This window comes from Falco cherrug, chromosome 2, assembly GCF_023634085.1.
Source record: "Falco cherrug isolate bFalChe1 chromosome 2, bFalChe1.pri, whole genome shotgun sequence".
NCBI lineage: Eukaryota > Metazoa > Chordata > Aves > Falconiformes > Falconidae > Falco > Falco cherrug.
The window spans coordinates 85,473,271-85,498,621 of record NC_073698.1 but is presented as its reverse complement, the minus strand read 5'-3'; the positions used below and the strand labels follow the sequence as shown (position 1 = coordinate 85,498,621).

Here is a 25,351-nt window from a genome sequence, read left to right as displayed (position 1 = left end):
GATATGGGTCAGTACAGAGATGAACCAGTGCGATTTGTGTTTCCATAACTACAAACGTTGTTATCGTATTAGGTAGAATGGCTATTTTCTATGATTGAGACAATAGTAATAAGATATATAACAATAACTGGAATATTGTTTCCTGTGATAAAGGATAGCCTAACTCTATATGGCTTGTGTTAGCTGTCATTCAATTCAACCATCAGCCTTTCTCTGCAAATCAGTTTAAGGCGCAGGTTTAGCTGCCCTGCAACACATGCTGCTTACAACCTGATCATCTAGCAACCTGCTGTGTGTTTCCTGGCATGTTTCCTGCATGTGAGCTATGGGAAAATGCTGGTTTTATGGATTTTTAAGCTCTTAGCATTAAAAAAAACCACCTCACCCCTTCATCCCCCCCCCCCAAAAAAAACAACGAAACCAAACCCCAGTGTTTTGAGCTCCTTCATCATCGTTCTAATAGCAACTTTCCAGAGACTGTTTGTTTCCATTTAATTTATTTTTATATAATTCCTACTTTGTAAAAATCATGTTTTTAATTTTAATTGCCTCCAGGAAATGCATCACTTAATTCTAACCCTTTTAGATGTAGATATAGATGTCACTATTGCTCTTAATATAGTATGTAAATATAAAATACAGCATTTCTTAAAGATAGAGTCAGGTAAGAATACAAACAGTAATTTACCCTGTGTGAATTATTAGTACAGACAGTGTAGGCCGACTCAGCTCTACACTGATCTGTGTGGAAGTTAAATGATCACAAATGTCAAATAAAAGACACAGTGGGTCTTTCCTGTAGGTAAAAATATTAAAGAAACTGCTTGAATGCTGCTTCAGTATTCAAAAGCATATGAAATTAGGTGGTAAAACATACCTGATAACCTTATATAAAGAGATTTTACATATTTTATTTTTTTTAAAAAAAAAAGCAGTTTCTAGCTTTCTAGCATTGACTGTATACTGGCAAGCTCTGTCCAGAAACCTCTTCCTTGAAACTTCACTGATGAACTTAGGTAAGGTTTTGTATTCATAGTTCATTTCTCTACTGCTGTGTCTTTGAAATAGTCTTTATTCTTGATTTTGTGTTTGTATCTTTCTCTCTCTGTTCTAATCTTGTAATTATATAATCAGTATTTCCATGTATTTCATATATGCACATGAGTTTGCCATGTATCTTCATGGTTTTCTTCTGAACATACTTATATTGCATAACTGAGTTACAGAAATTTGTTTTAATCTGCTTTTTCTTAAACAGAGATAGGTTTCTGATTTTAATAGGTGATACACCTTTATACATGCATTCACTTCAGGACTCCAATACGTTGCTTCCAAGTTGCCTGTTGGTACAGAACACTTTGATTCTTCCTTTGAGTTCCTTTTGAGTCAAACTCAAAAAAAGTTTGACTTTTTCTTCTTTTCAGTATCACTCCTCTTTTTGAAGTTAAATATTACCATGTAGATTTAATTTATCTTGCTTTCTTCTATGAAAATACCACTTCTGAATGCATATTTGTCAAAGCTATAGAAAACCTTACTGACTGGCAGCAGTCTTGTATATCGTTACTCTTCCACTTGCTGCAAGCTCTGACCAGTTGCTTTAAGAATGGCTCACTTACGATGCCTGAAAAGATAGGGTTTATCTCATAGGCATACATGGCATTTACAAAATCTGACAGTGACTGAGATTCTTCAGTGCGGACTGTCTGAACTTCCATCGTATTTTAGCTATTGCTACCATGGTGGCAAGATAATACTCCCTCTTTTTGAGCATGTACTTCTAGCATGTCAAGTTGCATACAACTCTGTAAAAGAACCCAGTTTCTACCAGCGTGACAAACTATGCTGCTTATACCTAATTGCAGTATGTGTCTCATGTCTGACTTCTTTGTACCAAATGCCAGATGTGCCTTTTATATGACTTTTTTCCCAAGGAAACTAGACCTCGACTTAAAACACAGATTTTTATATCACTGAGAACTTTAGAGAAAAGACAAAAATAGTAAAAAATATCAACACATTTATAAATTTCCATCATATGGTTTTTTTTCAATAGTAACTCTGTTCTAAGACTATAGAATATATAGAATATATGTAATTTGTTTTGTGCACAGACGGAGCCTTACACATTGATCACATTGATTTCTTCTGGGGCCTAAGCTTAGGCAAAAAAAAATAGAAAAGAAGGGGAAAGAAATGTCTCATTTAATCTGGTTTTGATAACTGTACTTCCCTGGTTCTTGTTGAATTCTTACAACTTTCAACAAAATACCAAAGGGAATTACAACTTATTGTTATTATTCTCAAGGAGTAATGACGGGGTGTGTGTGTGTGTGTGTGTGTTTGTTTATTTGTTTAGCTTTTTAAATGGAAAGGATTTTATTGTTACCAATAGCTTAGGATTTTCAGTAACCATATATATATATATATTATTTTTTTTTAAACTGCACCAGACTAAACAGAAGCAATTACTTGTTTTATCTTTTTTTCTCTGAAACCTTAATTTCAATAGAAACAATACTAAGCATTTGAACACCCTAAAAGCATCCTATTTTTAAGTCAGCAATATATACTCTCACACTAATATTACCAAGAAGTAAATGTGATGGGTTTAAACTGGCAAATCAATCAAACACACTAAGAAAAGCAGATAGAAAAGAAAAATGGCTATTCTGTGTAATACGACCTGTCATGTAGACCTTTGAAAAAAGTGAAAGTATTAGCAAAGTCAGTGATATGAATATCAATATTTAATCAGGCTGGGATAGTAAAACAGAGGAAAAAAGATTTAAAAGTTAGTCAGCCTTTCCAGAAGAGGAAAAAGAGGAATTTTTTTCTTTAATAACTAATTCTCTAAGCAAACACTTAATAGAGTGTCTATGTCAATTTTGCCACTGCTGTTGAGAAATAACTGCAGCTATCAAGTGCAAGGTGACATTTTTTCCCCTTCAAAACAAGGCAAACGTATGAATAGAGAAAAAAAGTGGTAAGTGGCTGTAAAAGTCATACATATTCTTGAAGTCTTGGTCCAGAAATACCCCCAAGATGTGACTAAGCCCCTTCTTATGTAAAAGATATACAAGGTCTTGTGCAAATATGCTTTTTTGCAACCTTGTAAAAATAAGGTTATTACTTCTAATAATGTCCTTTTTCCATATGAACATCTTTCATAATGTTAATTTTTCTGTCTTCATGACAAGGTAGAACCTAAGATACAGGGACATGGTTTAAAGAAATTAACCTCAATAAAAGTTGCATTTGATCCAGGTGTAAAACCATGTCCATCAGAAAACCCTTTGAAGGAACAGAAAGCCTTTGTACATAATACAGATATCTCAAAGCATAATAAAGAAAGTGATATGTAAAAACATAAGTGCTTATAGAACTGGTGTTGAGCCATCTTATCATCACTGATATTGAAACATCAACATTCAAGAATTCAGTCTGTAACACAGATGCAGTCTACCCAAAACTGAACACTTTGGAGTTTGATGGGGTTTGTTTATTTTGCTTTGGGGTTTTTTTATGTGGTTTTGGTTGGGTTTATTTTTTTCTTTAAGACATGATTTTAAAAACTATTTTATGCATTTAAAAACATAGGAGGAGTAGACAAACCTCTTGATGTCAAAGACAGCCTATAGAAACAAGTATGTCTGAGAGGCAGAAGACACACCCAGGACATCAGACAGAGGGAGGTTTAAGAATGGTGCACAGCAGCAGGGGAAGGCAGTAGCTCACTGGATTTCAGCCTGACTAATATGCCATGACAACAACACAAGGAGATATTAAGACATCTAGAAAGCTCAAGAAAGGCAGGTGAACCACACCTACACGTACATGCTTGCATCTTCTCTTTTCCTTTCTCCATCAAACCTTAGCTGTGTGATAACTATTTTGCAGATAAGGGGGAATGTTCGGTGTGATTTGCTTGAGCTTCAATATGTTCATATAAGAGAGCACTTACGTAAGTGGGGACAGTAGCTCAAACATAGGTTTTTCTCCTGTTTTTATCTTTGAACTTTCAGTCTAAATATAACATGAATCTACTAAAGTCTTGTTTGCCCATATGAGGAGTTTTGCTTTGGAGGTCCTGAAGTTTCTGAAGATGATTAGATGTAATGGTAATGAATTCTGAGCATGGAGATGATGATATCTACTGGCAGCAACAATCATGCAAATTTGTAAATGTTTACAAATTTGCAACCTAGACATATGCACCACTGAGACCAATATTGTAGCGCTATATTTAGCTTGTTCCTATTCCCCCCTCAAGATACATACACAATAATATCTTCAAGAGAACAGCATGTATTCAATTTTCTTTAGATTAATATTTTTTACTTGAAATGCAACAAAAAAGCATGAGAGTTTGAATAAAAGTCTAGGCGGTGCCAAGTCCAAGTGTGAGAACAGAAAGGTGGAAGAAGTCAAAGAGCCTCATTGACTATTTTTTCCCGCAGTAAAACATATTAGAAATGAAAGTCCAGTGCCCTCTACTGCCAACAGTAGTGATCGCTTTACTGGCTTGGCACGTCTGATGAATCTGAGGGAAGCCCTTGTATTCTGCAAGAGGCTATAAAAATAAGAAACATAATAAAAATGCATATATTTAGTTCAGCTTCCTAGTTTTACTAATCCACTCTGAATTCTCAGATTGAAGGTCTGGGATACTAGATTAATATAGAAACATTTAAAACGTAGTCTGAATTCACTCAGATGTTTCTCATGGTGAAAGTGCTTTGCCATGCAGATGCTCATTGTTTAGGATAGTATGCTTGTACCTTTTGTGGAAGAGAAGAAACTTTAATGTAAAATATTTTAAGCCTTAAAATTTGATTCAGAAAATTAATGTAACCTTTGCATGTGCAAAGAAAAGATCCCGAGAATATGACAACCTTCACTGACTATAGAGCAGCAGTGACAGCACTAATGCTTTCTGAGTGTTGGGGATTTCCCTGAGGGCTGCTGCGCAGGTGAGAAGGGTAGCTGTGGTGCCAGGCCTGGAGCTCCCATGGGCACCTTAACCCGAGAAGGAGGTCAGGCGTGGAGATGAGTATAAAGTTCTGGTGGAGGCAGACCCCACTGTCCCCAAAGGAAAGTTGCTCGTGAACTGCAGCCAGTTTTGATTTTATGCCCACTAAGGCAAAGCAGAGAAAACATGTCACTGCTTGGGCAGTCAAGGGAGCAGGCAGAAGCGAGTCTTACTTGTAAGCAAAAGGTCTTCTGAGATACACGGCCAGTAACCACAGCTCTGCCCAAAAATGTGTAATTAAGTGGAAGAAGTTTCACTTTTCATCGAAGTGAAAATGAATCTGCTCTCCAAGAGCTGTCTTGTTTAATTGCAATCATTTAGACATATTGGGGGGGGAAAAACCAAACCAAAACACAACAGGCAAAATTGTAAAGTCTTCTGGCAATGGGAGAATGTTATGGAAGAAAAGCATTAGAGAATCCCTACCCCTCACACACACATAATAAAACCTTTGCTGTTGCAGTATCAACTTTAACACACACAAAAAAAAAAAAACCCAACAGCAAAAACAACAAAAAAAACAACAAAAAAAAGCAGCTCCCAAGAACAATGTAGAGATAGTCTCCTTAGATTTTTAAGCACAAACATCTATCTTTGCATCTTCGAAGCCTCACCAAATACATTTTTGTCCTTTCTAGATTTTCAGTGAAAGGGTTCTTTTCTGTACTGACAGTTTTCAAGGCATCTCCAGCTGCTTGAGCGCCACAGTGGGTCATAAGTCTTGTACTTCTCATGTTAGCAAGAACAGATAAAATAGCGGAGACCACTCTTTTAAACAACACTTTGTTTTTGTCATGCTGCACTGTGACACCAGTCAGCTTCTGGTGTTCCTTGCTTTTACAGTAAGTGCAAAGGGATGAATCCTCTATTTTAATCCCTACCAGCATTCAGGCCTCTACAACGGGTAGACTTAAACATTGATAAATGTTATATTGATAAAGGAGATGTCCTAAGTATTTTGCCAAAAGTAACCTGAGAAATCATTTTGAAAGTAAAATATAGAAAGCTATCAAGATTATAAATTTGAAAGCATGGACACAGAGTTGATGTTATTCACAAAATTCAAAGCATGAGGATATTTGTGCCTTTAAACTGTGCCTATTTCTGCTCATAGTAGCTTTCTTGGTCATACAAAAAAAATCTATAAAAAATATATTAATAGAGAGTGGAAGTTCTAAAATGAAATTTTGAGTAAAATAAATGCCAATATTGCCACTGGTATTACCTTAAAACGTACAGTAAAAATAATTTTTAAGTTACTTTTCATTCCAAAGGAAATGCTCAAAACATAATAATTATTCACAGAGCAGGTATCCCATTTTACTGTACTGAAAAAATGATGCAGACTATGGAGACCTAATAGGTAATTCACTATATATCAATGCAAATAATTCTGAGCACATTTTGCCTGACACTTGCTTATGTATTCCGGAGATCTCCAAAAAAAGGAAAATCACCTAATACTTAACAATGCAAATATGTTTTCTATACCAGATTTAAAAATCATTTGGCTTAAAAAATAACAAACCTGAAAACTTGTGCTTTAATAATACAAAATAGACATGATGGGCCTTTGGTGTGCTCTTGCAAGACATATTATAAAATGGTTACTGGCATAAGAAAGCCTGACATTTTAAAACAGTATGTATCCCAAGGGTAGCATAGATCACACAGAGCTGGAAAGGAAAGTTAAGCACTATTAATTTTCAATGAGAGTTCTGGTTATTTGCCACACTGTAGCAGAGAAAAGCCATTTGGTTCCCACATTAGTAAATTGGTCTTTCTCATCACTTTCACTGTAGTACTTAAAAAGGCTGGCAACAGAGACTCAGAACAGATTAATAAGGTATTTAGGATGGACGGTTATCAGTTGTGGTGCCTTACCAACATCGAATAATATCAAACATATTTTTCAGTTTTATCACGAATGGTACAAGTTAAAATGTGTGGTGTTCTGAAAATTTTGTTTCAGGAAGAATAGAAAAATAAAACTGAAGCTGCTTCAAAGGTGTTATCAATGTTTACTTACTGGATTGAGATAACATCTATCACATTTGCTTTTAATGTCATTAAAGATTTGATCAGGGTTTTGCCACACACAATTTCAAAATTTTACTAACAATCTATCTTTTCTTTTTTTTCCCTAGGATCAATTTTCTTACACATGACACCTGATCCTGCTTGATATTTATCTCCAAATTACTGCTTCTTAGAAGAAGAGAGCACAACTTTGTTTATAGTGAAATTCAGCAGAACTCTGCTGACCCAAACAAGGAAACAGATATGGGCACAAAATCAGAAGCTTTTGAAGCAAGACATAGTGTAAATCATCAGTGTCAGCAGTAAAATTACAATACATTCTAGTTCATGACCTGGTAGATGCAACACTGGCTGTGAAAGAGTGTTGGTTGCTCAGTTCTTCTGTTCCTCAAGGCTCAGACTGAAGTCAGCATTCAACCCTCATTTACATTTGACCACAATTACTCTTTTTAGGAGAACATTTCAGTATCTTTTTTTACCTCTTAATTTAAAAGAATAAGCTTCCCTCTATCCCATAATTAAGAATGTGTGCAAGTGAGGCTAGTTTGCATTCAGTTTAAAAAAAGTAATCAAATACCTCCTGCCTCTTCTCATTCTACCTTAGCACAAAACATTTTGGATATCAGATAATGTAGGAAGAGCTGACTTCTGGGTTTTAGCTGAAAACAGTGATAATGACTGTGTGAATTACACAGACTGAGAACACTTCTACAGTGCAGTGTCAGTTACTGGCTCAACATACTGTAAAAATATGGGGCTAGATGCAGATGCTTTTGACTCAGAATGGCTGCAGAATAGTCGGTGGCAACATGGAACTCAGCAAACTTTGATTTACCCTGTTTCTCCAACAGGTTTTTGTGCAGGCACTAAATACTATGTAAATGACTAAAGCACCACAGCTGTCTGAATGAAGTTTTCTGAACTTGTCTACAACGACACTAGTTTGTTCTGCAAAGCCAGTGTTGTACTCTCAAGAAATAAATTCTAAAACTGAAATCCTACACCACCAGCACACCCTACTGGTTACTTTCATTACATGAAACTGCTAGGGATCTTTTCTAGTCTCGTAGACATGCATATCTAACTACTGTTCTGATTTTAGAAAATACAACACACCAGCAGACATCAATGAAGCTGAGCATACTGATCTGAACCTCTTAAGTATAGCATTTAATTCTGATTTTCCTACCACTCATCTAAGCAGCTGTCTGAATCTGACCTACAAGTTAGTTGTCAAGATAGCAGTTTGGACAGCGCTAATACTTAACACTTTAATCTATGTTTTTGTGATTTGTTGCCAACCTCCCTCCCTCCAGCTCCTTTTCTTATTAATTGTAGTCCAGATATGTGGCTAGAGAAATGGTACATCTGATGGAGTTTGACATAGATTATTCACAGGGGTTAACACATTTCCATAGAAGCTAAATCTTAAATAAATTTGACAAATGAAACTATTACTGTCTTTACAAAGCTTCACCAGATTACTCCCCTGCCACAGTCTGCAACACTCTGAATTCACTTTGTCTTCACTTTGTCATAAGTAGCTTTTTAATTTTGTTTGAATTTGAAGTTATTGTGATAGCCCAGAAAAAGCAAGTGTGTGAGCAAAAGCAGCACTGCAAATTTCCCTATCAGATGCCAGACTTGTACAGTACTTAGTAGTACAGTCTCTCTGTACCTCAAATATTTGACACACTTCCTGAAAAGGTTAGGAAACTTCATTTTTATCAGTTGTTTTTGCTGTCTCATATGCTGAAAGTGTTTAATCTACAATCGCAAGAGATCACTACAGGGAATGGGAGTCTTGAATAAATTCAGGTTGTCCATTAACTGAGAAGGAAAGAACTGAGACCATCCCCACACCTCCTAATATACAGGCCACACAGAAACACTGGGTAATTAAGAAATTATTTTGACCGCTACATAGTTCGACTCAAGTTGTAAGGAATGCCCCCCTCTGTGCTCTTTTTTATCCCTGCGTATGCCAGTTGCTTGAACAACCTAGCTGCTATTCAAAACAATTTCATGAGTAAAAAGTGTATTGAATTTTGCTGACTGTTATTCTAGAAACCACATACGTCTTATATGAGGCTGTCAACCTTACCTTCTTTGGCACAGGCTGTGTCTATACTATGTTTCTTCACTCGATCGCTACAAGAATGGGAATCTAATTCCACAGTCACTACACAAACAACTACCTCAAAATATTTCCACCTGCCTATAAAAAGCTGCCATTTTTCACAACCTAAATTCTCCATTAAAAGGATGACTTACTGAATGATCTTGTTTTTCAATAAAGTAATGAAATATTTGGTACCCTAAATTATTTTCATATTCTGCCTTCTCCAATAACAACAGGAGGAAAACCAAAGAATGAAGTAGAGAGATCTTTAAAAAATACCTATTTTTTTCTCCCCAAAAATCTACCATGCTCTGTTTTCTGACTCTTGCTCCTGCCTGATTGGAGTTTAATAATTTCAGCGTTTCCATGAAAAAGCGTGCTGCTATATACAATATCTTATATGACTATGTAGTGGAATTTTCTACCCTTTCATAACAGAAATGTGGACAACCTAATTAAACCTCTGAATATACAAGCAATTTTATGATCATCTGTTTTTTGATATTGCAGATTAAAATATTGAAAACTCATCCAAAAATTACCATTCTTTTATGAAACAGGTCAAGTTGTTAACTTTAAGTTAGCCATAAGGCTATAACCTAAAACTCAAGCTGTCAAAAATTACAATGATTAGTTACTTCCCTTCCCTGTTCTCACAACAGATACTTTTATTGCTGACATTAAAATTGTCACTACTTTGAGATGCTCTCTCTGTGATGAGGGAACAAGTTAAATTGTCAATATGTCTTTAGTTATAGGAGTAAACCATTTTTTTAGGGTGGTGTGGGGTTTTTTTGTGCTGGAATTTTCAGTTTTTAATTTTAAAATTAATTGCCATTTACAAGACTCTTTGTACATGTAAATAAAGAACACTTCTATCTTCAGTGATGCTTTCTAATGGAAGCCTATTATGGAATGAACATCTAAAAACATTTAATGAGTGAGGCAACATAAGCTCATTTAAAATGGGGTACAGGCATTGTTAATGTAATTGTGGTGGCTGTTTCAAGATTCCAGCAGAAAGCTGCTACAGTTAAGGGCTCGTAATATATTTGCATTCTCCCAAAACAGTTAAGATTCTGTGTTTCATTTATAAATAGAGGTTTCAGTTATTTCAAATTTAGAGTTGAGATCTTAGCAAAAGCTATCATACACAGGGCTAGATATATCTCTTGTGAGAGCTCTAATTATAGTCCTATTATTAAAAACTAGGTTACAATACTTTCCATTGCTATCATTATGTACACCCTGCAGAACTTCATTATTTTATAAATAAACTACTTCTGAGGACAAAGAAAATTTACTCTGAATAAAATGATATTAAAGTAATACACTCCACATTTTAAAAGTTGCTTTAAGTTTCAACTTATTGCATGCCATTTAGATGGTAAACCAAGAAGTTATCACTAAAGAAAGTCTTACACAATGTCTATGATTAGAACGGGAATAACACAAAGGTCTCTTGGATTAGATTCTCCCATTTCTCCTATACTTTTAATTTACTAAGTGTTCATATCACAAACATTAAAAGCCAACTTTGGGGCTCTCTTACTGAAACAATGATTTGCTTATAAGTGAGTCAAATACTGTAATCTTTAAAGCACAGATTTTCTGCATAATCCATCTTCTGGCTAGTAAAAGGAGTAGGAATTAGAAACCTGCTCTTTTGAGAAGCTGTAAGAGACCTTTTGCAAATGCAGTTTACCCAGTTTTTCCATTAACAGCACCCTACTCAACCTGCCAAAATAAGTTTGAAGAGAGACATGGCCTCACCCATAGCAACTGTAATCTTGCTGACACTTATGCTAGCTTTCCCTAGACAACCTTTCACAGACTTCTTTGGTAGCACTCCAAAGGTTTCTAGGTTCTGCACATCATAGACAGAAAACTGCCAAGACAGTGTGGTTGAAAATTTGTTATGTTTTTTTTAGGGACACGACTCCTTAGCTTAGAGGTAGCAAAGTTCACTGCTGAACTCAAGGCATCTGAGTCCAAAGTAGCTACACGTGATCCAACTAAAATGTCACTGAGTGCATGGCCAGAAGGACTACTACTTCCATACAGGCCTGAGATTCAAACAATAGATTATTTTTTTTTCCCTAAATTAAAATCACATGTGTGTTCTTAAGTTATGATGATAATACATAAATTAGGAAATTATTTTTCATTAATTTAGAGCTTCTTATATGAAAAGCATTAATTTTATTATTATCACTAGTCATGTGAAAGCACCTTGCAAATTTCAGTGTTTTGAAAGCTCTGTCTGAGAATAAATGTACTGAGACATGGGTACTCTAGACACTGAATTTTCAGGAAAGGTATACAACACTTGGGGAGGCAATGCACTATAGACCCAACAGAAATGAAGATTTAGAACATTTAAAACTAAGCTTTTTCTTTAACTACATGCGTAGGGGGTTTGGTTTTTTTTTTTCCTATAGAGGATAGTGGACAGGTGAGAATTGTATAAACGAATTTCATTCAACCGTAAATATTTTACAGTTAATTAATGCCCTGGATTCCACTGTTCACAAATAAGAGAAATGAGTGACATAATATATTTCTCTATCTTAATTCTGACCCTGTAGGCTAATCTGTTCAAGACAGCAACTCTAGAACTGCAAGGAAGCGAACGCAAACCAATTTTACAATGAAAATAATTTACCTAACACTTTTTCAAAGCTAACAATGATGAGAAATCACTAACCAGGAGCAGCCTGTTAACTGAAATCAATCCCAGAGCTAGAAACAGAGGCAGACTTGAACCACTGAAAACAAATCAGGAGAAAAGCAAAGCTATAGATTTCACATGGAGATCCACTTTTGTGTTTTGAAGGCTGCATCTCCCCAGATGTCTTGGTCTTTAGAAAAGGGTGAAACACCTTCCCAGGGCAGCACACAGATATTAACTACGAGCAACCACTCATGCTAAAGTAGAATGCAAGCAGGGTCTCCTGTACTTCGGTCCTGAAAACCCTAGAGAGAAATAAAGCTTGCACAGTATGTGACTGCACTGAAGAGCAAACCATGCTTTCTGCATCTGTACCACAAAGGCAGCCAGCAGGTATTACTTAGCTTAGAAGACATATGTGATTTCCAATTTCAGACCAAGTATTCTGGTGTTATGCATAAAAAATTTGTAGGACAAGTATTTTGTCCAAGATTTAAAGCTCAAGGTTTTTTGGTAGATTGATTGTTGAAATAAAAAGGCCCTATTCAAAATACAGGTGACACATGAGGCAAACAAAATCTTGTGTTTAGGACGTTTTCCTTAGAATCCAAATGAAGTCATGGGAGATTAGCAGTTCTTCAGTATGTTTTATGAATGCATGTTCACACACAAGTAAAAAGACTATTTATGGAATTAAAGTAATAGGCAACTAAAACACCATTAAAGTATATTCCACTGAACTAGAATTGGAGGAAAGACATCTAGATCCATTGAGAACACTGAGTCAAACCATTTAAAGCATCTTCTGATCGGTCGTATTTTCTAAACCTTTCATAATTCTTCTAGTTCTTCTGCAGACTTGCTCCAAGTTTCCACAGTAGTTGCACTTTGCTATTACATGAAACAACCATTTCTGAGAAAGCAGTGGTCTAGGAACATGAGATTTCCTTTAGATATAGAAGCAACAGTTACGCTTAGTTTTCCATAACTATCTCTGTGACCATAACAAGGCCTAGATTGTTTGAATTTTGATTACATTTCAAATTACTTTGTATCAGACAACTGCTGCTGGGGTTACTTTTTCATATGTGGGACACCAAGACAGTAAATTACTTAAGCTAAAATGTCACTATTGCCAAGTAAAGTAAAATAATTACATCTTTCACTTTCTATCAAGAACTTCCATTACCACAGCCATAATAAATTTGCCTTGGTTATTTTTTTTTGCATTAATATCATGTTGCTGACTCATTTTGTTTGTGATTCATCACACTCCCCAGAGCTTTTCTTTGCTTTATTATTGCCAGCCCAGTTATTCCCCCTCTGTATGCATACATTTTACTTCTTTCCTAAATATAATACTTTACACTTGACTTGTAATTCATTGATCAGTTTGAGACCATTTGTTCAAGACTGTATTTCATCCTGATCCAGTCCTCCAAACCGCTGGACATCTCTGATGTAAAGATGCTGAGCACAAATGTGAGCTGTCTAAATCACTTGAATCACTATTAGAAAATGCTCCAGAGCACAGAAAATTCCTGTGGGACTCCCTGTTGGACTGAACCACTGCTAAGCATGTTTTTCAACATTATGGTGGTCATATTCAGATTATCTTACTCCTTTTTTAATGAGAAGAATCAGATGGGGCACAAAAGTCAGACTAAACAAAAGATATATCACAGCTACTATTTCATTGTTATCTATCGCCAGATAAAATGACAGATTATGGGAGTGATTTAGTGTATTACTGGCAAATACAGTTCAGTAATTATCCTCCAGGAATTTAAAAAATGTTTAATCAAATTAATAGTTTGAGCTAATTTTTTCCTGTGTATTAAAGATAAAATTATTATATAATGCCAGAGGGGCTTCCTTTAAATAAGTTAGATATTTGGTCTTTTTTCCAGTACATTTGAGATCTTTACCATTCTCAAAGATAATTATTTCAAAACATATTATAATTGACTTTCATAATTTGCTGACTGGATTACACCTCATATCTTTGACCTTGCTCCTCTCTAATTCACATGGTTTTGTTAAATTTGTGGTTGCAACTAGCAACAAGAAAATACAAGCCAAATAGAGGAAACTTTTCTGTATATTAGGAACATAAGAAGGGAAATCAACAAACAGTAATACACCTGAATTAGTAGTTTGAGAAAAGGCAAAGTAAATTGAGGCAGAGAACATTTTGAGAAGAGGATGGCTTCTTACATTTCAATCTCTACCAAAATCAAAGGAATAAAACTTGGACATTTTTATAACAAATCAGTCAACTGCATTCAGCAATATCTGAAACTTGTAACTGTTACCTTGAAAATTAAGCTTCAGTGAGGGAGTATCATGGTTTATTTTTTTAAAAAAATATACAAAACATATTTTGGTTTATAAATAAATAAAAATATTTAATTACCTTAGCAAACTGTGCATTTATCCATTTTGTGAATGTTTTCTTTTGAACATCTTCCCGTTCATCTGCCAGAGAAAGTAAAGCACTTCATTAGAATTATTCAACCAAATATTACAATATTATTGTTTAAAGCTTCAGTCTTGGTTTGCAGTAAAGCTACTAATAATTCAGACACATTCAGGGCACCTATTGGATCTATTCTGTCCTTGACAGTTGCATCAACATATTTCTGAAAGACTACAGGTTCCCTTCATAGTCATGGTTTATGTCCCTAGCTCATCTCAGCCTTCCTGTGGTTTCTTTTCTCCTGCAAGGTAACATGTTGCAGCAGGATCTGAAACATACCATTCAAAATTTATTTTCATATAAGTATAAAAAAACATCCAATGGTTTTGGCAGCCGGAAACTCTTCTACAGCACTTTTAGAAGAGTACTTGTAATAACTTCATATGCACATCCTCAAATTTCTTGAGGAAGTGAAGTCTTCTGAACCCCAATGATACTGGTCCATTGCCAGCCCCTGACATATCTTACACCTTTCTGCCTTGCAGCTATTTACCTGTCAAAATTTGTTATATGTTTTCCTTCCAATGGAAACTACGAACAAAAAAACCACCTACACATTTGTTCAGCCATATATGACATTCCTTTTCAATTCTTTAATATGGAAAACATTGTAAAGAGATATGATTATCTTAGGCCTTGATTTCTGTATCTAAATTATAAGCACAGTCGATGCAGAATGGAACTCGACACACAAAGGTACAATTCTGATGTATTTTTTATAGGTGGGAAGAGAAGAGAAAGCCTTTGAATTAGAAACTCATAAGCATCTGTTCAAAAAGTTCTGTTAGGCATCATCCCTAAAACAGTACAGAAGTGGAGACCTCTTTGTATGACAAAGTCAAACCAAACTAGAATTAAAGGACGTGTGTGGAAAAGGCTACAGAAAGCTTATACAAAAATAATGCTCACTCAATGCTCCCTTTTGGTTTGCAGTAAAATTCTCTGCACTTTTAAATAAAAAGGGATATTAAATCACCATCTGAAATGTTCAGCAATTAATAATGTTAATGGATTCAGCTGAATTTGGAAGGCAGGTATGGACGAGCTACATGAGAAATGCACAGCATTAATAATGTACTTTGCTTTCCCTCCCACCACCCCTCCAAGGAGAAAAGACAAGGCAAATCTTTTTTATACAAATATATATTTTGTTCTTATAACCTCACCTCTATAGCACTTTAAAATGCCTTTTCACAACAATGTTTTCTATTCTCAACAATACAATATACTAAGGAAAAAAATAATACTTGAGTTTGTAAATCTACTATTTCATTTAAAAAAAAGCAAAAACAACAAACAACTGCATACAGGAAGGAGCATGTTCTAATTGCTTTCAGATGATCATGGGTGAAAATATTGACAATGCAATAGTACTACTGGAAACATGTCATAGGAGTCAAGCATTACAGACATTCTACCACTAATATATGACTATTTCCTACAATAAACTTTCTAGAGTTCTACTGTTGTCTATCCCAGATAATGCTGCTTGCTTCATCCCTTGAACGTGATATTTGAATAGTTAGAGATTCAACAAAAAGTAACAGCATGTGCTTTTGGTATTAAATGATGTTAAAGCTGTTAAAAAATTTATTTTTCCCCAGAAGCACCACTTACTTCTGTTGACTGTTAGTAAGCTGTTTATTATATGACTTGACTTATTCCAGCCACGTGCAATACACAGAAGATGGGAGAAGGAAGATGGATTTTGTTGGCAGAAGATACGTATTCAACATGATGTTGTATTACAAACTACTTCAGCAACTTCATATAAAAAAACACATGTAAAAAGTTACTTCTGTTTAATCATGTCTGATAAAAACACCAAATGCAAGCTTAAAATGGGTTAGAAGAGGAGTATGTGGTATTTAGCAGGGAAAAGGATAGGCAAAAATGCTTCTTTCAAACTGTTTAAACTTCTACTTTTCCACCCCAGGCTACTTCAATTGCATATTCAGTAACAGTGTGTGGGTTTGGGTGTCTTGGGTTTTTTTCCCCACACAGATATATGGCAGAGATTAAATGCTAGTCAGCAATTAGTCAGTCAATGTCCATCGAGCTAATAAAACCAACATCTCCTCAGGAAAATGAGAGTTAAACTCACAATTTGAATGTTTGAAACTTATGCAAAGTTCAGTCAATGCTCTGCTACCTTTGCAAACACAAATCTATCCCACTGCTGTTATCTTTCTACAGAGATCATTTCAAGCACTTTTATCTCTAGGTGCTTGCTCTGACAAGTTTATACCACAACAATTTGTTAGTGACAGCCTCCTAACCTAAAAAAGAATCAATCTTCTGGTTATGCATGGTACGATTTCCCCACAGTAAGCATGATTTGTTCAAAAAAGATGTCCTCCTAACCCAGATTTATGGACTGAATGCTAGATGTGAAAGGTGAATGACATTTGTCTGGGTGCTGAGAAATGTGCCAAGAACACTCATCTGCCACTTTCATAATGCTGTCTTTAAAACTGATCCTTCAGCAACGAGCAGATTAATGCTCTTGTGCAGGTGTTTTTACTGAGTCAATAAGAATAATCAAATGACCAGGCAGGTAGTTCCTTCAGCTGTTCAAAAGTAATATAGTATGTTTACTTCTTTCAAGCTGGAAGAATTGCAGAATAGCATACTGTCTCCAGGTTAAATCTAAACATGAAACACTGCAAGAATCCTGAATTCCTTTATCGCAATATAAATGTCATCACTTTCCACAGCAAAAGCATGCTTTTCTCAAAATGCTGAGCATTGAGTGCTATAGGCTTAACCTCCTTTCTGTAGGTTATCGACTCAGAAAATTAACACATTCAGGTCTATAGAAAGCCTCCCAGGGGAAAAAAAAGCAGTAAAAAAAAAAAATAATGACCTGTGCAATTTATCTGATTTTCATGAACTAGAGCCTCTAGTACCACAGAACAGACCTTGTTTTAACTAGAACACATTCACAAATGGATCTCACAGTTCTGATATATTTCTGGTAGGATGAACATCCAGCTTTGCAGCTGTGAATGCAAACCTCTTTTGAGTTAGCAAACTGTACATTTGACTTTAAAAGTATTATTCCAGGGTAGAGTTCATGAGGAAATTATGGCCGGGAAAAAAGCGTAGTATTAATGGAGCTAATCATATGGCTAAAGACAGTTCCAAGATTTAATCAGGTGGCAAGGCTAATAGAGACAAGTGGTACACTGAAGAATGCTTAGGAACATGTGATCAGAATTCAGCAGAACAAAGATGTTATTATTAATGGCAAGTGGTTACCAGACAACTTTCCTAGATACTTAATAAAGCAGTTCATGTTTGCAACCTGCTACTCAAATGAAATTCCCATCTATTTTTCACCAAAAAAACCAGCATTATGTTGTCATCTCTTAGTAAACTACACTTACTACCACACTTATTTTCCCACCACCCTCCCCCCGGAACAATAAACATATTAAAGAAAAAATGGCAACAGGAAAGGAGGAGGAAGGGGTGGGGGACATTTGCCATTTACAACATTTATCCTCCAGAACAACTGCTATGTGTACTGAAGCCCTGCTTCCCGGGAAGCGGACAAACATCCCCTGCTGATAGGAAGTTGAGTACAATATATTTTGTTTTCCTTTCCTTCCACACACTTGATTTTTTGCTATTGCTTCATTAAACTTCCTTTATCTCAACCCATAAGTGTTTGGTTTGGTTTTGGGGTTTTTTTTTGGTTTATTTTTTTTTTTTTTAATCTTATTTGCTCCCCACCCTATTCTGCTGAAGAGGAGAGGGCTAGAGCAGCTTGGTGGGCACCTGGCGTCCAGCCAAGAGCAACCCACCACAGTCCTTTTTGATCAAACAGGGTCACCTATAGCACATTGTCCAGGACCACGGTGAGTCCGTTGAGTCTGGTTTTTTATATCACCAAGGGTGGAGACTCCACAGCCTCTCCTCTTACAGACTGTAACATCAAGACCACATCTTCCTTACCACCTGCAGTCTGCCTTCCACATCTGTGTGTACTGTTTTCCAATGCAAGTGGCTTAGGAAACTCTTCACAAGACTAAGCACAGCCCATTTCTGAAAATTAGAAGGTATTCAACAAAAGTGCACTGGCACTTCAGGGGTATGGGAAGCAAGCCATACCCTTAGATTGTAAGATTTAATTTGAAACAAACAAACAAAGCATTGTCCTCACAGTGTCAATAAAACATTACATAATGTGTAGATTATTTGAATCACTGCATAGATAGGCAGTGATAGGAGGCTAGGTTGTGTGATAGAAGATTTTATGTAGTCTTTAGCAAGCAGTTCCATCACAGTTTGGAACATAAACAGGAAAGAAGGAGGCTTGTCTTATTCTGTTACCCAGCGTTGCCTTGAACTGTGTTAAACAATAATTTAATAGCTATGTTTTGTCTTTCAGGAACACAAGAAAAAAAGAAAGGAAAAGAAAAAAATATTCCCATATACTACCTGAAAACTTTGAAACAAAGTGTTAAGGAAGGTGTCAATTCCTTCATTCATAGCAACTGCAGGTTCATCAGAACATTGCACTTTGGAGAATAAAACCATTTGAAATTGCTATTTGATTTTCTAGCAGCCAAACAATGCAGATTTAGAAAAGGCCAGGATTTGCTTCACTGAGTGGGAGTGAGTACCAGCAATGGTGGGAGTACTAGGAAGAAAAGAGACCACAGATAGTTACATTATTGATACTCTGGCTCCATCGACTCACTATTCTTAGAGATTTCCAGCCCATTGTTACCGTACTCTGCCAGTAACTACAACTGCTGAGAAATGTTCCCTTCCCATTCTTGCTTATCTGAGGGGGGAAGAATAAATCAATACAGTACAATGACTGAATCATATTTGAGTGGACTAGCTTTGATTTTTAGTCATTGATGTCATCCAAGCCATTCACAAGCTGACATGAAATACAATAGACTGCTTTGACAGCCAGCCAATGATTTTAAGTCTTTTTCTCTGGTAAGGCAATATGTAACATGCAATTCTTTGTCCATCTTCTATAAATATACTGATGAGCATGTGTTGACTTTATCTGAATACTGTTAAAATTCACTGTTCCCTATGCTACCGCTTGAGACCTTACTGTGGAACCTAAGTCAAATCACCATAATCAGAACACCTCGGGCTTCTCAAAACACTGATGAACCTATTCAAAAGCTCAGCAGAAAAGGGAGACTTCAGCATCCAGAAAACCCTCATTAATAATAAATTATTTTTTTTAAAAAAAAAAAAAAGTACAACTCAATCCTCTGTGAAGTAGTATATCAACATTTTCTGAGGGCATTTGGTACAATTCAAGGCAAATTTAGGAAAGAAGCAGGGGTATTACTATATACCAAAAAGACTTAATGTCAGCTGTGCTCCCCTCTACCCCTTCCTTAAAATACAGGAGCTTAGCAAGACGGATTCTGTTTGCCGCTCAGGGGACAGAAGAGATAACAGCTATAAAATCCAACCAACAGGTTTTCTACTGAGACCGTAGACCTAGACTGAACTCCAGGCTGAGAAAGTCTTTTATTTTTCTCATTTCATTAAGTCAGCTGGAATTGTTCTCTCATTATAGATGTTCAAGGAAAACTGTTTCTTGACTTTTCTCCTTTTTTTTAATTCTTTAAGGTGTTACAAATGTTTATATAAGCTCTCATTCTTCTGACCTAACTTTGCCTAATTAGCTATTTAGGGAAAAAACACAGAGCATTTTTGAGAATGAATATGGACATCATGGGGTAGAAAAAGAGCTGGAGCAGCACAAATGATAGAGAACACAATGGACTGCCAGCCTGGAACAGAAGGAAAGACAAGAAAAGAAAAGAAAACAACAACAATGAAAAAAGATGAGGAAGGACAGGGTGGAAGACAGAAAGGAAGGGAAACACTTTTTCCCTGGTTTGGGGGGGGGGGGGGGGGGGGGGGAGCGGGGAAGGGGAAAAACACATATGGAGAAGTCAAAGTAGGATGGGAAAAGGACAGATTCTGGAAAGATAAAGGGATGCAGCATTGGTTATGATGTCTGATAGCTGCAAGATCATATGCAGGGAAGGAGTGGATCTGAGCTAAAGAATGACCCAAGCATGTGCAGCTGTGTGATCTGCCTCCCCAGGCCATTAAGCACTTAAAAACCCCACAAACCAACATTGACTAGCATCCAAAATACCAGCATAATGCAAACAAGCTACATATGATCCCTAAACCAATAATGGGCACCTGTGAAACGCACACGTTCATCTAGGTTTGAACAAATTCATGTTACTTGCTGCATGTTTGTAAAAAACACCCCTACCGTGGTCATTTCTCACCCCTTTCCCCTAAATAAATTTTAGCAGGTACAACTCCAAAGACAAAAGCAGGAATAAAACTCCAATGTAATTAAAAATAAAATAAAGAAAATAAAACGATTTTCAGTTCACATTTTCAGAACATTTTAAGTATACACAACATGGAGTATTCAACTCCAATTCATACACTGGTAATGGTATTTCTAGCAGTGGGTCTAGTCTACCTCTGGTTTACCACATGCAAACACCCTTTGGGAATCGATCATAGTTCTTCCTGTCTATGGATTTGACACAGGAGGAAGGAGAAGAACTGCTAACAGGCAATAACCTTTCTGAAGGGCCCCATGGGCTTGTTGTTGTCTTCTTGCTGGCTGGCTGTTAAGCGGAGCAGCTAATGACTTAGCTGTGTAGATTGCAAAAAAACCGAAGAAAGCATCAATGGACAGAAAAAAAACCCTCCCCCCCCACAAAAAAAAAAAACACCCCAAAAATATATATATAAAAAAAAAGCAGCTTCCTAAGACTGCCATCCTTCTGATTTTGTATAGGAGGTAAGTACTCTCTGGAAGAGGGCCCTAATTTCATGTCTCTTGTCATCAATGGGGTAAGGGCATGGGAACAGAGTAGCAGTGCTTTCCTTTCCCATCTCACCTACCACCACCCTGGCTGCCAGGACACCCGCTTCAACATCCGCCCTTGCCCTAGGAGAATATTACGGCTTTCAAGAATAAGGACTTGAAATTCCGAGTTTTGAATCACACTACCAAAAATACCCTGGTCTCCTAGTTATTGACAACTTTTAAAACAGAAGTTTTACTGGTTTTGTTTGTTCATTTCCTTTTAATCTTCTATAACTGGCAAATATTTAGGACCCAGGATGTTTTTCCCAAAAGGAAATCACCCCTAAATAAAGTGCAACCTTAAAAGCACCAGTATTTCAATACATTTCTTTGCAAAAGCTAAATTAATTCTAAAAATTAAAGAACAAACCTATCTCTGCCTGAGAAGCTGGTGCTCAAAAGGGAAAGTGTTCAGCTTATGACTTAAGTTATCTTTACATGGAAATACATAATTATTAATTTGGATATTCGGCTATGTATTAGCATTGCCCCCTTTATTTTCTATTTTTTAATGTCATATACATATATTGACAAATTAAAAGTAGACAATAACATATTAAAAGAAGCACATGGTATTTTAGCATCATCCTATCATTATAATCATTAAAATAGTATTTTCTGAATACCACAGATGTTACATTACACCTCAAAATAAGGTAATGTTTGCCTTCACTTAAACCCCCATGATGGTTAGAAATGCTATACCAGCTGAAACCACTGCAGCTTTCTTGAACTTGCAGAATATTGTATGATTTAAGTACATTATCAACATTTTGGCAGTCAGACACCACTGAAATCATGTTGGCAGTACATCCAAGTACCTTGAAAAAATACCAGTGAAGATGATTTAAAAGCAATTTTTTGTTAAAAGCAGCAAAATGCATTTGCAGGATAAGTCTGCTTACTGCTATAAACTATACTAAATTCATTAAAAATTCAGAAAATTTGGGGATCGTTACAAATGTTAGCAAAATGTGAAATAAAAGTAGGGGGAGCTGATAGATACTAACTTCATCTTGTCAAATAAGCCTATTTGGGTAAAATGACTATTTCTTAATGGATTATTTTGAACAGAAGTTTTTATTTCTGTTCTTGTTTACAGATAAAGGAAGCACAAGTTAAATGCTACTGATACATCATGTGATGTTACATAAAATCAACAGCTACACCTTTTGTCATATAGATTTACTACTACTATTAATGTTATTATATATAAAACCTACTGTAACTCCACAGCCTAAAGCTGCAATTTTTAGCACAGCTGGTAAAAAATACTTTGATCCTTTCATCTCTGAAAGACAACTAACGACTTGGAAGGTCTGTCAGCAGAGATCACGCTCTGCTTGGAATAAGGAAGCAACCCCATCTCTGGCTATTGGTCTGACTTGGACAAAAGGGTAGAACCTAACTGACATTAAAAAAAGCAATAATAAAAAGGTTTAACTTGTTTGAAGGAGTGACTAGATGTGATAAACAGATTAAATACGACTGTGTTAACTCCGGTTTCAGGTGTTCTTGCTTTTAACCCATTTTTGGGAAGCAGAATCAGCTAACTTCCCCCCACCCCCTTCCTTAGAGCACATATGTATTTTCATACTCCGTTCCTTGCGGAAGAAGGACTAGGGCTGCAGCGTTAGGACAGATTGATGGGCCCAAGCAGGTAGCACGACAGCAGCAGTCCCTCTGCAAGGGCTAACATACAGCCAGCACCAGGAAAATCCTCATCAGTTAAAGACTAATAAAATTGGTTTGTGTACACAGCGTGTTTAGTGACAACTCATGGTAAGCGCTGTTACTCCTCTGTACCGATGATCCGAGAAGTACTGAAACTAATTCAAAGTGAAAGCAAGTGCTCTCACCTCAAGCCGGCTAGAAGCGAATCCCAGCGTTATAAATGTGCCTGTCAGCGCTGTGGGAAAAGTTACGTACCAGAAAACAGCAGCACTGGCAGATCCTGTTTTTCAGCAATGTCACACAAAAAAATCCCCACAAAATAAGAAACATTTTTTGTTTTAAAAAAAATTTAAATGGGTCAAGCCTTTATGGTTTTCATCAGGAGAGTTGTTATAGGCACTGTGAGGAAGAAAACTTGTGATGAAGGAGCTGTGGCCAGCAGCAAACTTTGCTTGCCAGGATATAGAGGCTCTAAGTTTCTTGGGGGCTTGGTTTTTTTTTTGTTTTTATTTTTTGTTTGTTTATATTTTCTAAACTTCAGAAAGCAGGTCAGCATTTCATTGATCAGTGGGCCTCCTCAGAGTAAGCTGTGACAGAGGCACTGCAAGGGAGTATTATTACAACAGAGAGAAACAGTATTAAAAATTTAAGAATCAAGGTTATGTAACTAGATAAAATTACCCACAACTTTCATATTTATAACTTTTACAAAAAATACATAAAATTATGTTTGTTTTGTTCACAAAATGGAAGATAAATGCTTGCTGTTAGACTGGCCATGTCTTTCCCTAGCTGGAGATTTTTACCATCTAGGTTTATATTTATTTTCAAATACGAACAATAAAGGACAAGGGACCAAGGATAGTAAGGTTTATTCATAAGCCAGTCAGAGCAGCATACATTAAAATGGGAAAATAGCAGCCTACAAAATTTGTGAATGATAGACTGTCAACTGATAATAAATGAAGCTGAAAGAAGTATCACGATTTAAAATAGGTAATCAGAGTCTAAAACATGACACTAATACACGTGTTTCACACAAGCTTCTGATGTAAAACCAAAATTGCTATACTGTTTTCAGCAAATGCCACCTAGTGATACATAGGTGCAAAGTCTGGAACCACTTCGATTTTTATGTATCTTCTCCTAGATTTGCTCCCAAGAAAAAAACCTTATACAAATGCTTTATGTGGTCACAGCCCATCAAAATTCATATCACACACATGCAGCACACAGACAGAGGATGGGTTAACCATGTAGGGAGGACCAACATTTGTTTCAGTCTGTATTAAAATAGTCATTACAAATAACCACACTAAGTACACAGTGGTGGCTAGTGCTAGTCTGCAATATTTCAAGTTCCTTTTTGTTTCTCTGTCAAAAGCAATTAGAGAACAGGCTGTTCTAGTCTGCTTGAGCGGCTGCTGTCTACTTTATTTCATCTGACCCAATTAGTGTCTGAGTTAATTAGTAGAAGCTGCCACTGAGACATGTATGAGAGAAGTCTGCAATTAATGAGACCAAGGTGTTAATATGCAATTGTTTACAATACACACCCCCTGTTCTTACAGTGAAGATACAGTCATAGTGAAGCTGATAACATTTACTGGCCCACAGCTAGGCTTCACCTTATTATACACCATTTACAAAACTTTGAAAGAACAGAAAACACGCCCCTAAACAGCTGTATACATTAAAGGTGATTGATGTTTTCCACTCCTGTTTTCATCTAAGTAGCCAAAGTAAGGATGAATGTTTCTAAATCAAAGTTGTGATTCATTTCATTCACAGGCAACTACTGCAGATTGCATTTTGCCAAGTCTTTTGGCTTCCTCTCACCATCCCCAGGTATCCCACTCTCTCAAGGGGAGAAAAGAAAGGATAGTAAAAAAGTAAGATAAAGCCTTTAAAAAGCCCCTACTGATATTTACCAATGCAGGGGGAGGACACGACAGACAGGGATGGGACAGACACACACACCAACAGAATAAAATTTAATTCACCTAAACTCCTTTCCATTTCACAGCTACTTTATACTGTTTGTGGTGGCTCAATTGTACAAGTGACTGAAGAATCTTGAGTTTTCAGAAATACATGTTAGGGTCTCAGTGTTAATTGGTATGCCAAACTTGATCGTCTTGTATTACTCCCCATCTGGGAAAACTGCTACTATTTCTTACAGGTGAGGGCTAATACAAATTAGATAAAAGTCTAAATACCAGCACTTGATAGAAAACCTGCATCACAAAGCCTGTTAAGTGTGAATCTCCTACCCACTATAATATCAAGCATTGTTCAAAGGAAAAAGAAAGTCATTGAATTTCTACACAGCTCATAAGCAGCACCATGCAAACAGCCATAATGTTTACTGTAGACTGTGCTTCCTTCAGCTTCTATTTTTCATTTAAAAGCTTTAGTTGGGAAGTGACTGTTCAGCC

At 36.3% G+C, this 25,351-nt stretch overlaps 1 protein-coding gene across 11 annotated transcripts in view; it reads right to left on the bottom strand.

The window, feature by feature from the left end:
- Positions 1-25,351, bottom strand: part of DMD (dystrophin) — a 1,162,157-nt gene that overhangs the window by 964,114 nt on the left and 172,692 nt on the right. For all 11 annotated transcript variants that reach the window (XM_055701082.1, XM_055701084.1, XM_055701085.1 and 8 more), the window contains one exon: positions 14,282-14,343. In XM_055701082.1, coding sequence (XP_055557057.1) covers positions 14,282-14,343 — 62 coding nt within the window. Of the gene's footprint in view, positions 1-14,281; positions 14,344-25,351 lie in introns of those variants that run through there.